Source organism: Artemia sp. Qi Xiang Cuo, chromosome 8 (assembly GCF_049724085.1).
Source record: "Artemia sp. Qi Xiang Cuo chromosome 8, ASM4972408v1, whole genome shotgun sequence".
NCBI classification, from domain to species: Eukaryota; Metazoa; Arthropoda; class Branchiopoda; order Anostraca; family Artemiidae; genus Artemia; species Artemia sp. Qi Xiang Cuo.
In genome coordinates this window covers 59,929,089-59,944,179 of record NC_142801.1, presented here as the reverse complement: position 1 = coordinate 59,944,179, position 15,091 = coordinate 59,929,089, and the positions used below count along the sequence as shown (strand labels likewise).

The following is a 15,091-nucleotide window of genomic DNA, read 5'->3' as shown; positions in this document are numbered from 1 at the left end:
ATATTTTGTTTACACGGAACCAAGAGCTACGTCAACACGGGGGTCTCGCAGCGTATGTACGTGAAGATCTGCACGTGAAAATCCGTGATGATCTGAGCGAATATAATGAAACGGTGTGTGAAAACCTAGTTCTACAAGCTAGATTAAATAATGCTAGTGCATATTTAGTCATTGTGTACAGGTCACCCTCTATTGTGTACAGGTCTAGCTCTATTCAAGAATTCTTTGAGAATTTACATAAACAGCTGGCTAAAGTGTAATTTAGTAATAAATCTTGTTTCATTCTTGGCGATTTCAACATCAACATATTAGATATCGAGTTTTCGGTGACTTCTCAACTTTTAAATCTATGTCTGTCTTATAGTTTAATCCCTAAGATTAACATTCCGACTAGTTTCTAGGACTTCTGCAAAGCTTTTGGACAATATATTTTCAAATATACCTTTTAGATCTCCAAGAGGTGTTGTAAATGTTGAATCTGACCACTTTGGTGGTTATGCTGAATTTGCCGCATTTACTCATAAGCGAGTAATTACCGACTTGAGTGAAAGGTCTGTAGTTTTTGATAAAAATGCCCTTACAAAACCAAATAATATTTTGGTTCAAGTTGTAAGATGCCCGTGTTTAGACAGGAAAATGATGGAAATAGTAAATTTACGCTTTTTTATGGTAAGTTATTGGAAAAGGCTTGGGAAGTGGGAGTTGTTAGGAATATGAAAGGGCGAAAACATAATGGGAAGAAGCCATGGAAAACACTATATCTTCTTCGGAAAATAAATTTAAGAGATAGATTGTTTAAGCTAGAAGCTTTAGAACCTACTGATGAGATTAAAGAACAATACTGTGTTTTTCGTAATGATTTGAATAAATTTCACCGTGAGGCTAAAAATAGATATTTTAGCTTGAAATTTAAGGAAGCTGAAGGTAGCCCATTGAAGACCTGGCAAATAATCTGTAGTGTTATAGGTCAGAGCCTAGTATACTACCATCTGAAGTGATAGTAAAGGCTATAACTGCAGACGGTTATACGATTTGTAATAAGTTTCAGAATCATTTTATTTCGGTAGGTTTTAAATAACCGATATGATTTGCCCATTTCCGGAAGATCCACCTTTTGGATCCCCTTTGCCACCCCCTATAGATGTATCGTTGCATCTAAAGAGGATTACCGTGGACGAGCTAAGAGATACCATGTATGCCGTGAAAATAGTTCGTCTGGAGTTTAAAAATTCTTGATGAGTTTAAAAATTCTAAAATATATTTTTCCATCTATATCTAGCATTCTAACACCATTAATCAATGATTCTTTCAGACAAGGTAAGTTTCATATCGTTTAAAGTACGCAAGAGTGACACCGGTTTATAAAGGTGGTGATAGAAATGATCTTGGTAATTATCGCCGCATATCATTTTTGCCAGTTATTTCTCGTCTTACTGAAAAATCGTTTAGTTCTCGGTTAACCACATTTCTTGAGAAGTTTAATCTTTTGAAAATTAATCAGTTTGGATTCCAGAAGAGTAGGAAGACGGAGGATGCATTGATATTTTGACAAGTATTGTTAATGTGGCTTTAAACAAAGAATTTAAGGTTGGTGCATTATTTCTAGACCTAATGAATGCTTTTGATACAGTTGACCATGGTCTACTCTTTGAAAAGTGTTAAGTGTGTGGGATCCGAGGTAAAGCTCTCGCTCTTATACGGAGTTTCCTAAGTAACCGGTACCAGTTTGTAGAGATGAATTGTTTAAAATCTGAATTGCGCCCAGTCAATTGTGGTGTCCCACAGGGATCTGTTATTGATCCAATTCTTTTCCTTTTGTTTATTAAATTGTTTTCATAATTGTTGTTTTAGGGTTAGTGATATGACTAAAAGTCTCCGGAATAAGACTGTGTGATTATTTGCGGATGAATTACTTCTGAAATCGATGAAAAATAATTTGGATAGGTTACATTCTTGGTTGAGGGTAAATAGGCTTAAGATTAATCTTGGTTAGTCAAAATTTATCATTTTTTCCCTATCTCCTGTTTTTTATCCTTGGATTAATGAAATTGAAACACATTGTGGAGTTCTAAAGCGTGCTGTATCGATTAAGTACCTGAGGGTTTATCTTGCCGAGATTTTATCATTCAAGTGTCACGCACAGTCTGTGAGTAAAACTTTGTCTCATAACCTAGGTAAAATAAGAAGACTTTAGCATTTTTTCCCTACACGTGTCTTATGCCTACTTTATTTTGCGCTTGTCCATCCATATATTCTGTATTGTAGTAACGCTTGGCTTGGTACATTTGCTTCCGTTGTCCGGCCCGTACGAGTTCTTCAAAATAATGTTGTTCGTTTGTTGGTTGGTTTGCGGAACCTCTACGAGCATATAAGGATACTGTCAGCCTCCAGACTACGAGGGTTACATACACTTTTGTTTATTTGTTTATCATGTTTTGACAGTTCAGTTAATTTGAGATCGGTGATCCACAATTTTGACACTCGATCTTCTGGAGAGCTTAATATTCTATTAACTGTTTCTACCCGGTCGATGTTTTCTGTGCTTCATAGGGGAATTAGAAGTTGGAATAATCTAGATCAGAGTTTTAAAAATAATAGTGGTATTTCTTTTTTCAAGAGAGAAGTAAAAGAAATCCATTTTACTAAGTATGAATTTTAGTTTTTTTGCTCTTATTTTTTTACGGGGGGGGAGGGGGTGTAAATAACTAATTGAGTACCTTTTTTGTGGCCACTCGGGGTATGATTTTAATAGTATTGTTGAATTTGTTTGTTGTAAGGTTTGTGGTGCCGATTAGGTCGCAATATTGCTTTAATTTTTTTCTCTTTGTCCTGTATTATTTTCTAATGTATTTTTGCCACCCCCTCGGAAAAGTTTTTTTTTTACTTCTCGGGGTGGCTGTTATTACTGTTTTTGTTTTCTTTGGTTTAGTAAATATCTCTCTCTCTCTAAAAAAGAAAAAAACTATATTTCTGAATTATTACTTGACATGCATGTTACAAATCTATATATCAGATTCTTGGATACCTAAATAATTAGGAGGAGAAAACATAATAATTCATATTACTTTTTGGCAAAGAAAAATTTATTATCTAAAAATTAAAATCATCGACTTTACTATGCATTCTAAAATATAACTTTTATTATTACAAACACAAATATTTACATCCAAAAAGCGGTCCTTTAAACCTGTAAAATGAGTAGGTTCCTGAATCTCGGGTTGGTAAATATTTTTTGAAATCCTGATAAATTCAACACAATCCCGAACTAATAGGCCATCTACACATCTTTCATTTCTTGAAAGGGAACGTTCAATATTACCGGGACTGTTTATTTGGTACCCATTTTTTAGTCGTTGTTATCCTACAAAACCTCACAACACCAAATTTTTTTTAAACGTACCTGTATGATGAAGAGAAGTGGAGCAGAATTCCTGGGAGCTAGATGCAGGTTCAGATGGTACATAAAAGCTGGGAAAAACATCTAAAGGTCCATCTTCAAGTTTGGGAGACAAAAAAGAGTTTGGAGAGTCAAACGGTTCCTCACTCTCAATTGGTAAACTATCTTCAACTTCTAAAACAAAGTAGGATTAAAAAGGGTATGCAACACTTTTTACAAACCGTATTAAAATTTTACAAACAGAAGTATAACAGAAAGATTCAATTACTAAGATGATCCCTTTTTTCCTTGTGGTTCTTATTCCTTTCTTACCCGGGTTCTTTTCCCGGTGATCCCTTTTTTGTGGTTCTTATTTATTTTTAATTTAAGCTAGAATCTTATTTTTGTAAGTCCAAATTATATACAAGTTTGGTTCATGTATGTCGATACATCAGTACAGACACTTCAATTTGAAAACTTGAAATATTATTCGAAATCCCCAATAAGAATAAAAAAAATATAATCATTCCTTTGAACACTAGAATTTTTATTCTGAAAAAAGTTAAGCAGCCGGTAACATGAACATTAACATGCATTTGAATGAGTTTGAAGCAATTTTCAGGATAGGGCCTTCAGACCGCATGTCTAGGTGGAGACTGAATAGCACAGAATAAGGATGAATTTGTTTCGTTTTACAATTTCGCAGAAAACAAAAATTACAAAAGAGATTTGTATGTATTGTCAAATAATTGAAGAAGCCTAAGGGAACTATTGCCACATACCACAGCTTATTATGTAATAATGAGCTTGACGTAACTATTATACTTTATTATTTCTGGCTTTGAACCAAATTCTTAGTGTTTCTCAAAAAAGCTATTAAACATCTGGGTATTTGAGACTTGTTTCATATGGAAACAGTTTTTCCAAAATTAACAAAGGCCCTCACGTCCAAAACTCATTTTACAGCTATCAGATGGGGAATGTTTCCCATAAAACCTCATGATCAACTGAATTTCTAACAAAGAAATTGTACTTTGAAACTTGTTCTACCTATCCGAAAGACTTCAGGGGGGTCCCTAATTTCAGTCATCAGACAATTTATGGAAAACATTAAACATTTTAGAATCTTCAATCCATTTTCTTCTTTCGCATACACCATGGCACCACCGTCACTTTGATCATCATTTTAATCATCAACTCACTTTATAAACATCATGGCCGTGTATATAGATTATAATCATTTTTATATAAACGTCATATCCAGGTAAAAATTATGGCGTTTTTTCTATATAAAAAAAATGTAAGCCAATTGCAACCATTAAAAAAAAGGTTATGCAATTAATAAAAAAATTGTCATTGGCACTTTATTCGCATTTGCAGGAGGCTCAGCCAAGACATGAATCTCCGAGAGAAGCTAAAGAAGAGAACTTCCACAAAATGAGCCCTCGAAGCCAAAAACGGAAACTAATCAGAGTGCAAGATATGCTGAGGAATCTGGCCAAATTTAATACAGAGTAACAGAGTGGGAATCTATCGACGAAAAGAGAGGAACTCTATTATTGCTTCTCCTGCTTCTCCAGCTACAGCCAAATCAAAGGGTAGCCAAAAAAAACAGACAAAAAAAAGGATGTCAAACGCAAAAGTAAGTTAAAACATATATTTGTCTTCTAAGCACATTAATAACAAGTGCTCTTAACAGTCTCAAGTATTAGATCCAATTTAGAGCCTCTTTTTGAAGGTGCAAAGAGTTTAATCCTGATAATATTGTTACACGCGGCTTAGAGAATTTGAGTTTTCAAGGCGGTGTTTTCAACATAATACTAAAAATACAGAGTGATAATGATTCGCCAAAACCTCAAGTCTCTTAAAAGAAAGACCAGCTAGGAAAATAAAGAAAAGATATCCGATATTTCATTACCAATAATTCCAAAGAGGGAGGCTTTGAATAGATTCACATGGAGGAGGAGCGTGTCTAGCTGTGTTGGTGAGTTGTTGGTAGTAGTAGAAGTAGTGCTAAGGGACCCATAGCAATCAAGAGGGCAATTTTTAAAGTTTGCCGGGCTAACTTTGAGCTAAACTTACAAAACTCATGAACAGCCAAATTATATTTTAAAGATATAGAAACTGCAACGTCTTTTCTGTAAAATACTAATTCTGTAACTACTTCTGGTTCAGGCGTTGAGGCCACAAAGTTCGACTCGGAAAGGAAATCCCAATAGACCTAGGTTATATACTATCTTTATAAGTGAGCAATAATTGTGTATTTATACATGTATGTATACTCCCGAAAACGACTACATAAATTTTCGGGAAAATTGGTATCCTGGGATGTTCTCGCATAAAAAATCGATCTCGATGGGTCAGAAGTCTGAAAAAATTCGTGAAGAGCCTTAATTTTGGATTTTGCAAATGACGTCAATTACTATATTAGTACATCATATAAGCATTTCTTACGACATCATATAAGCATTTTCTTTATGAGTGATAATGATTCGCCAAAACCTCAAGTCTCTTAAAAGAAAGACCAGCTAGGAAAATAAAGACAAAATATCCGATATTTCATTACCAATAATTCCAAAGAGGGAGGTTTTGAATAGATTCACATGGAGGAGGAGCGTGTCTAGCTGTGTTGGCCTCAGACGGATTGGTGCTACGGTGAGTTGTTGGTAGTAGTAGAAGTAGTGCTAAGGGACCCATAGCAATCAAGAGGGCAATTTTTAAAGTTTGCCGGGCTAACTTTGAGCTAAACTTACAAGACTCATGAACAGCCAAATTATATTTTGAAGATATAGAAACTGCAACGTCTTTTCTGTAAAATACTAATTCTGTAACTACTTCTGGTTCAGGCGTTGAGGCCACAAAGTTCGACTCGGAAAGGAAATCCCAATAGACCTAGGTTATATACTATCTTTATAAGTGAGAAATAATTGTGTATGTATACATGTATGTATACTCCCGAAAACGACTACATAAATTTTCGGGAAAATTGGTATCCTGGGATGTTCTCGCATAAAAAATCGATCTCGATGGGTCAGAAGTCTGAAAAAATTCGTGAAGAGCCTTAATTTTGGATTTTGCAAATGAAGTCAATTACTATATTAGTACATCATATGAGCATTTCTTACGACATCATATAAGCATTTTCTTTATGAGTGATAATGATTCGCCAAAACCTCAAATCTCTTAAAAGAAAGACCAGCTAGGAAAATAAAGACAAAATATTCGATATTTCATTACCAATAATTCCAAAGAGGGAGGCTTTGAATAGATTCACATGGAGGAGGAGCGTGTCTAGCTGTGTTGGCCTCAGACGGATTGGTGCTACGGTGAGTTGTTGGTAGTAGTAGAAGTAGTGCTAAGGGACCCATAGCAATCAAGAGGGCAATTTTTAAAGTTTGCCGGGCTAACTTTGAGCTAAACTTACAAAACTCATGAACAGCCAAATTATATTTTAAAGATATAGAAACTGCAACGTCTTTTCTGTAAAATACTAATTCTGTAACTACTTCTGGTTCAGGCGTTGAGGCCACAAAGTTCGACTCGGAAAGGAAATACCAATAGACCTAGGTTATATACTATCTTTATAAGTGAGCAATAATTGTGTATGTATACATGTATGTATACTCCCGAAAACGACTACATAAATTTTCGGGAAAATTGGTATCCTGGGATGTTCTCGCATAAAAAATCTATCTCGATGGGTCAGAAGTCTGAAAAAATTCGTGAAGAGCCTTAATTTTGGATTTTGCAAATGACGTCAATTACTATATTAGTACATCATATGAGCATTTCTTACGACATCATATAAGCATTTTCTTTATGAGTGATAATGATTCGCCAAAACCTCAAGTCTCTTAAAAGAAAGACCAGCTAGGAAAATAAAGACAAGATATCCGATATTTCATTACCAATAATTCCAAAGAGGGAGGCTTTGAATAGATTCACATGGAGGAGGAGCGTGTCTAGCTGTGTTGGCCTCAGACGGATTGGTGCTACGGTGAGTTGTTGGTAGTAGTAGAAGTAGTGCTATGGGACCCATAGCAATCAAGAGGGCAATTTTTAAAGTTTGCCGGGCAAACTTTGAGCTAAACTTACAAAACTCATGAACAGCCAAATTATATTTTAAAGATATAGAAACTGCAACGTCTTTTCTGTAAAATACTAATTCTGTAACTACTTCTGGTTCAGGCGCTGAGGCCACAAAGTTCGACTCGGAAAGGAAATCCCAATAGACCTAGGTTATATACTATCTTTATAAGTGAGCAATAATTGTGTATGTATACATGAATGTATACTCTCGAAAACGACTACATAACTTTTCGGGAAAATTGGTATCCTGGTATGTTCTCGCATAAAAAATCGATCTCGATGGGTCAGAAGTCTGAGAAAATTCGTGAAGAGCCTTAATTTTGGATTAATTTGAAACACATTGTGGAGTTTTAAAGCATGTTTTATCGATTAAGTACCTGGGGTTTTATATTAATTGATTTTTATCATTTAATGATAAAACGAGAAAACACATAGTCTGCGAGTAAAATTTTGTCTCGTAACCTAGGTATCATGAGAAAACTAAAGCATCTTTTCCCTACACATGTCCTATGCCTACTTTATTTTACGCTTGTCCATCCATATATTCTGTATTGTAGTAGCGTTTGGCTTGGTACATTTGCTTCCGTTGTCTGGCCCGTTCGAGTTCTTCAAAATAATGTTGTTTGTTGGTTTACACCCCCCAGGATTCGGTGGGGAAGGTCTACGAGGGTATAAGGACACTACCAGCCTCCGGATTACGAGAGTTATATACACTTTTGTTTATTTTTAGGCTACAACATGGTACAGATCTTTCATGTTTTGACAGTTTAGTTAATTTGAGATCCATGATCCACAATTATGACACTCGATGTTCTGGAGAGATCAATATTCTATTCATTGTTTCGACCCGGTCGATGTTTTCTGTGCTTCATCGGGGAATTATAAGTTGGAATAATCTAGATCAGAGTTTTAAAAATAATAATGATATTTCTTTTTTCAAGAGAGAAATAAAAGAAATATTTTTTTTACCAAGTATGAATTTTAGTTCTTGTGTTCTTGTTTTTTTTAAGGGGGAGGGGGGGTAAATAACTATTTGAGTACCTTATCGTGGCCATTCGGGGAATAATTTTAATAGTATTTTTGAATTTGTTTGTTGTAAGGTCTGCGGTGCCGATTAGGTCGTACTATTGCTTTAATTTTTTTTCTTTGTCCTGTATTATTTTTTAATCTATTTTAACCACCCCCTCGGACAAGTTTTTTTTTTTTTCTCGGGGTGGCAGTTATTACTGTTTTTGTTTTCTTTGGTTTTATAAATATCTATCTCTCTCTCTAAAAAAAACCTATGTTTCTGAATTATTACTTGACTTGCATGTTACAAATCTACATATCAGGTTCTTGGATACCTAAATAACTAGGATTAGAAAACACAGTAATTCATATTTGAAAAAACATTACTTTTTGACAACGAAAAATGTATTAACTAAAAATTAAAATCATCGACTTTATTATATATTCTAAAATATAATTTTTATTATTACAAACAAAAATATTTATATCCAAAAAGCGGTCCTTTAAACCTGTAAAATGAGTAGGTTCCTAAACCTCGGGTCGGTAAATATTTTTTGAAATCCTGATAAATTCATCACAATCCCGAACTAATATGCCATCTATACATCTTTCATTTTTTGAAAGGGAACGTAAAATATTACCGGGACTCCTTATTTGGTACCCATTTTCTAGTCGTTGTTATCCCACAAAACCTCACAACACTATTTTTTTTAAACGTACCTGTATCATGAAAAGAAGTGGAGCAAAATTCCTGGGAGCTAGATGCAGGTTTAGATGGTACATAAAAGCTGGGAAAAACATCTAAAGGCCCATCTTCAAGTTTGGGAGACAATAAAGAGTTTGGAGAGTCAAACGGTTCCTCACTATCAATTGGTAAACTATCTTCTACTTCTAAAACAAAGTAGGATTAAAAAGGGTATACAACACTTTTTACAAACCGCATTAAAATTTTACAAACAGAAGTATTACAGAAAGATTCAGTTACTACGATGATCCCATTTTTCCTTGTGGTTCTTATTCCTTTCTTATCCCGGGTTCTTACTCCAGTGATACCTTTTCTGTGGTTCTTATTTATTTTTAATTTAAGCTAGAATCTTATTTTTGTAAGTCCAAATTATATACATGTTTGGTTCATGTATGTCGATACATCAGTACAGATACTTCAATTGGAAAACTTGAAATATTATTCGAAATCACCAATAAGAATAAAAAAAATACAATCATTCCTTTGAACACTAGAATTTTTATTCTGAAAAAGTTAAGCAGCTGGCTTCCTGAACATTAACATGCATTTGAAAGGGTTTGAAGCAGTTTTCAGGATACAAGGGCCTTCAGACCGCATGTCTAAGTGGAGACTTAATAGCACAGAATGAAGATGAATTTGTTTTGTTTTACAATCTTGCAGAAAACAAAAATGACAAATGAGATTTGTATGTATTGTCAAATAATTGAAGAAAGCTAAGGGAACTATTGCCACATACCACAGCTTATTATGTAATAATGAGCTTGACGTAACTATTATACTTTATTATTTCTGGCTTTTAACCAAATTCTTAGTGTTTCTCATAAGTTATTAAACATCTGGGTATTCTGAGTTTTTTTCAAAGGGGAGAACTCTGGAATTTATTCTTTTCACACACGGAACAGGAACAATTATCTTATTCAGAATACTCTATTAGACAAACAACAATAAGAGAGTAATTCTCGGTCCCTTAGTACACAAATTTTTATTGTCAGTATTTCAATGCACAGTATTTCAATAAGAAGCCCTTAAAAATCCAAAACTCATTTCACAGCTATCAGATGGGGAATGTTTCCCATAAAACCTCATGATCAACTGAATTTCCAACAAAGAAATTGTATTTTGAAACTTCTTCTACCTACCTGAAATACTTCAGGGGGGTCTCTAATTTCAGTCATCAGACAATTTATGGAAAACATTAAACATTTTAGAATCTTCAATCCATTTTCTTCTTTCGCATACACCATGGCAGCACCGTTTTTATATAAAAATCATTTTTATATAAACGTCATATCCAGGTAAAAATTATGACGTCACTTTACTATATAAAAAAAATGTAAGCCAATTGCAACCATTTAAAAAAAAGATTATGCAATTAATAAAAAAATTTGTCATTGGCACTTTATTCGCATTTGCCGGAATATCCATATTGTGGGATATCAGAAAATCCGAAACGGATGAACCTCCAAGAAAAGCCAAAGAAGAGAACTTCTACTACAAAATGAGCTTCCAAGAGAAGCTGGAGGCTCAGCCAAGAGATGAATCTCCGAGAGAAGCTAAAGAAGAGAACTTCCACAAAATGAGCCCTCGAAGCCAAAAACGGAAACTAATCAGAGTGCAAAATATGCTGAGGAATCTACCCAAATTTAATACAGAGTAACAGAGTGGGATCTTTCGACGAAAAGAGAGGAACTCTATTACTGCTTCTCCAGCTACAGCCAAATCAAAGGGTACCCAAAGAAAACAGACAAAAAAAAGGATGTCAAACGCAAAAGTCAGTTAAAACATATATTTGTCTTCTAAGCACATTAATAACTAGTGCTCTTAACAGTCTCAGTATTAGATCTAATTTAGTGCCTCTTTTTTAAGGTGCAAAGAGTTTAATCCTGATATTACACGCGTTTTAGAGAATTTGAGTTTTCAAAGCGGTGTTGTCAACATAATACTAAAAATACAGAGTGATAATGATTCGCCAAAACCTCAAGTCTCTTAAAAGAAAGACCAGCTAGGAAAATAAAGACAAGATATCCGATATTTCATTACCAATAATTCCAAAGAGGGAGGCTTTGAATAGATTCAAATGGAGGAGGAGCGTGTCTAGCTGTGTTGGCCTCAGACGGATTGGTGCTACGGTGAGTTGTTGGTAGTAGTAGAAGTAGTGCTAAGGGACCCAGAGCAATCAAGAGGGCAATTTTTAAAGTTTGCCGGGCTAACTTTGAGCTTAACTTACAAAACTCATGAACAGCCAAATTATATTTTAAAGATATAGAAACTGCAACGTCTTTTCTGTAAAATACTAATTCTGTAACTACTTCTGGTTCAGGCGTTGAGGCCACAAAGTTCGACTCGGAAAGGAAATCCCAATAGACCTAGGTTATATACTATCTTTATAAGTGAGCAATAATTGTGTATGTATACATGTATGTATACTCTCGAAAACGACTACATAAATTTTCGGGAAAATTGGTATCCTGGGATGTTCTCGCATAAAAAATCGATCTCGATGGGTCAGAAGTCCGAGAAAATTCGTGAAGAGCCTTAATTTTGGATTTTGCAAATGACGTCAATTATTATATTAGTACATCATATAAGCATTTCTTACGAAATCATATAAGCATTTTCTTTATGATGTCATGCACAGCATCAATAATATTATTGAGTTTCCAACGCAACAGTTATTTATATAATATATTGTCCGTTGGCAGGCCCAAAAAACGAAAATTTGCAGTTGAAGTTACTATAAATGATGATTCTTTGGAACGAACAACTGAACTATCAAACTTGATAAGATGTGAAATTCGACAACCTGAGCTATCAATTGCGACAACACCAATAGGGACAGCTAAAGCAAAGGCCATTACTAAAGTGTCTGAAGTAATCAAAATCCAAAAACGTGTACAAAATGAAAATGAAGAGCAAAGACAGGGGCCGTTAGAAAATATGCAAAAGCGACAATAAGAGCGTGACAATGAAAGCGTGCAAAGACACACACGGTTAGAGACATACACCACAGAGCAAGTGACCAAGTCAAAAATAAAAATTAAGAGCAAAGACACCCACAGTTAGAAGACATGCGACACTGAGGATGCGAGCAAGTCAAAAATGAAAAATGAAGAGCATATACACAAGCGGTTACAAGAACAGCGGCGGCTTGTCAAAAATGGAAATGAAGAGCAAAGACACGCGGTTAGAAGACATGCGGGACCGAGCATGTGAGCAAATCAAATATAAAAAATGAAAAGCAAAGACACACGCCATTAGAAGACATGGGACACCCAACATGTGAGCGAATCAATGAGAATAAACCTGGACAGTAAGAATAAAAACGAGTCAAAATTGAAAATGATAGCGATGACGATTGGGTTTGGATTTTGACCTGGATGAGGTCATCAATGCCTTCCATACTTTTGTTAAAAAAACAAAGGTTCGGCGATATGTATTTCATAATGACGAAAGATAAACCCAAGTAAAACGAACCAACGAAATTGAAAATGATAGTGATGATGATTGGGTTTTGAGTTTTGACACGGATCAGGTCATTAATGCCTACCATACCTTTGAAAACCAAAAATAAGGACTAGATAAATCGCTGGAAGAAAAAAAAAGTGTTTGTCCTACCACCCAGACAATTAAAAGAAAAAAAGTTTCGGTGATATGTCTTTCATAATGACAAAATACAAGCCAAGGCAAAAGAAGAAGTTTTGTCCCACCACCTGAACAATTAAAAGAAACAAAAGTGGTCGACAATGCCTTCCATACCTTTGAGAATCAAAAACCTGGACTAGACAAAATTGTTGGAAGAAAAAGAAGTTTTTGTTCTACCACCTGAACAATTAAAAGAAACAAAGGTTCGGCGATATGTTTTTCATAATGACAAAAGAAAACCCGGGGCAAAAGTTAAAGGTGCAAAAAAATAAAAAAATAATTTAACAAAGGCACTACTTCTAATTTAAGGTCCGTTTGGACGTCTAGACATAAATAAAAGGCTCAAATTATCTACCTTTCGAAGACCAGCAACAGTGAGAATGTATATATAGAAGCCTGCTACGTGCGGAGTCCAGGGCCTGGCGGGAAGCCGCCGCGCTCCCAATACTATGATTAGAGGCTATATGACGTATATTTATCCATTGAAAAGCAAGAGCTACAGGAAGAGCTACAAGGAGGAAGAAACCTTCAATTTGTCCGTTTAGTGTTGTTTAATACACGACTGAATGAAGAATCATCTCATAGTGAATCAGTTTTAATTTCCCGTAGCCTAAATAAGTGCTTATTAGTGATTTGTATTTATTTGGACAAAAACTTAAGTACAAACCATACTAAGACATGCCTCTTCAATTTTTCAAGTGCCATGAATGGGAACATCCGTTCAATAGATGTTCACAGCAAAATCCGTCCTGTACCTAATGTGGGCAAAAGCACAATAATGAAAAAAAACTGCCAAGCAAGTCAGCTCTGTTGTAAAAACTACGAATGTGTGGGTCAGAGTGCAATTCAAAAACAATTGTGTCCTGCCCACAAACAGCATTTTGAGTAAATCAACTGAACGGTATCTCTCTTTTCCAGTGATTGTATCTTCAATCCCAAAAACACCTAAGTGCAAATCAGCAATCGTTCAGCTATAAATGCTACAATAGAAGTAAATTACACAGCCCAGTCACAATATGGAAACTCTCCACTTCAAGGCAACCATAAAAATTTGTATGTATGTCGTTCATATCCACATGCCCTACATGGCATAATGCCTCCCTTCAGATCCAAACTGGGTGCATTTAAGCCATCCCCAAAAACTAGATGATAATACTCAAGAGAGTAGCATAGAATTCTAAAAGATTGCAACTTTTCTCGAGGTAAGTTATCTAATAAACACACCTGAACACACGCACATCAAATAAAACTTCAAATTAATCGGACAAGAAATATGGATATCTGCCAATATGGAGCTTCAAAAGCTGAGAAAAGATATTGTTGTCCCCAGTAGCTCCAAAGACGAAGCTATACAACCCTAAAAGTTCAATATAATGCCTAAACACTCTTTCAGTCTTAGGAAGGAGCTCCATATGGCGCAAAGAACCAGAAGAAAAAAATGAGCAATCTCCTACTCAGGATAATACAAAAGATACAACTGCTAGATTCCTTAGGTTTCCTGCATTCCCTAGTTTCTTTATGTTTTCTCAATTTTGTGAAAACACGTATCTCTTCTGTCAATTTAATTTTCTGCGAGACTGCAAATCGAAACAAATTCCTTCTCATTCTATGCGATTCAGTCTACACTTGGGTATGTAGTCTGAAGACGTTTTTTTATCCACAAATTGACTTCCAAAACTTTGACATGCATTAGAAATGCTTTCTTAATCACATTTTATTATTTGTGGATTTTAACCAAATTCTTGATGTTTCTTAAAATCTTTACGATACATTTTCCATTTAGCTAAACCCGTCTATCAGAAACACTTCTTCCTATATTTTGCCCGATTCTGCTCTTAGAGTATTTCTCATTCAAGGTTTTACATCAAAGTAAATAAGTATTTTATCAAAATGACAAAATGTAGCATGGCTCACACCATTAATTGTTTCGGGTAATTACAACCATGGAGTTTGGTAGTCGTGGCCCTCTCAGGAAAGTTGAAAACCTAGATCTAGTCCAATGAGAAATCGTACACGACATTTTTGATTTTAAGCCCTTTTCGCTGTTTTCAAACCAAACAAAATAAGAGATGTAGATCATCAATAATTTGAAAAAACACAAAAACACAATAATCACAAAAGAAAAGAAGGAAAATACGGTTGCTGGTATGGACAGGTCGAAAAATTCTATCCGTTTCGAAAATTAAAGATGTAAAAAAGAAAAAAAAATAGATTAAAAGAAAATAAAAGAA

The 15,091-nt window shown here is 34.9% G+C and overlaps 1 protein-coding gene across 5 annotated transcripts in view; it reads right to left on the bottom strand.

Annotated features, from left to right (window-relative positions):
• LOC148949651 (uncharacterized) overlaps positions 1-15,091 on the bottom strand; it is a 60,994-nt gene that overhangs the window by 11,491 nt on the left and 34,412 nt on the right. For 4 of the 5 annotated variants that reach the window (XM_089093050.1, XM_089093051.1, XM_089093048.1 and 1 more), the window contains 2 exons: positions 9,194-9,364; positions 3,401-3,571 (listed from right to left, as the gene is read on the bottom strand). In XM_089093050.1, coding sequence (XP_088949176.1) covers positions 3,401-3,571; positions 9,194-9,364 — 342 coding nt within the window. The remainder of the gene's footprint in view (positions 1-3,400; positions 3,572-9,193; positions 9,365-15,091) is intronic. The other variant, XM_089093052.1, reaches the window with a different exon arrangement.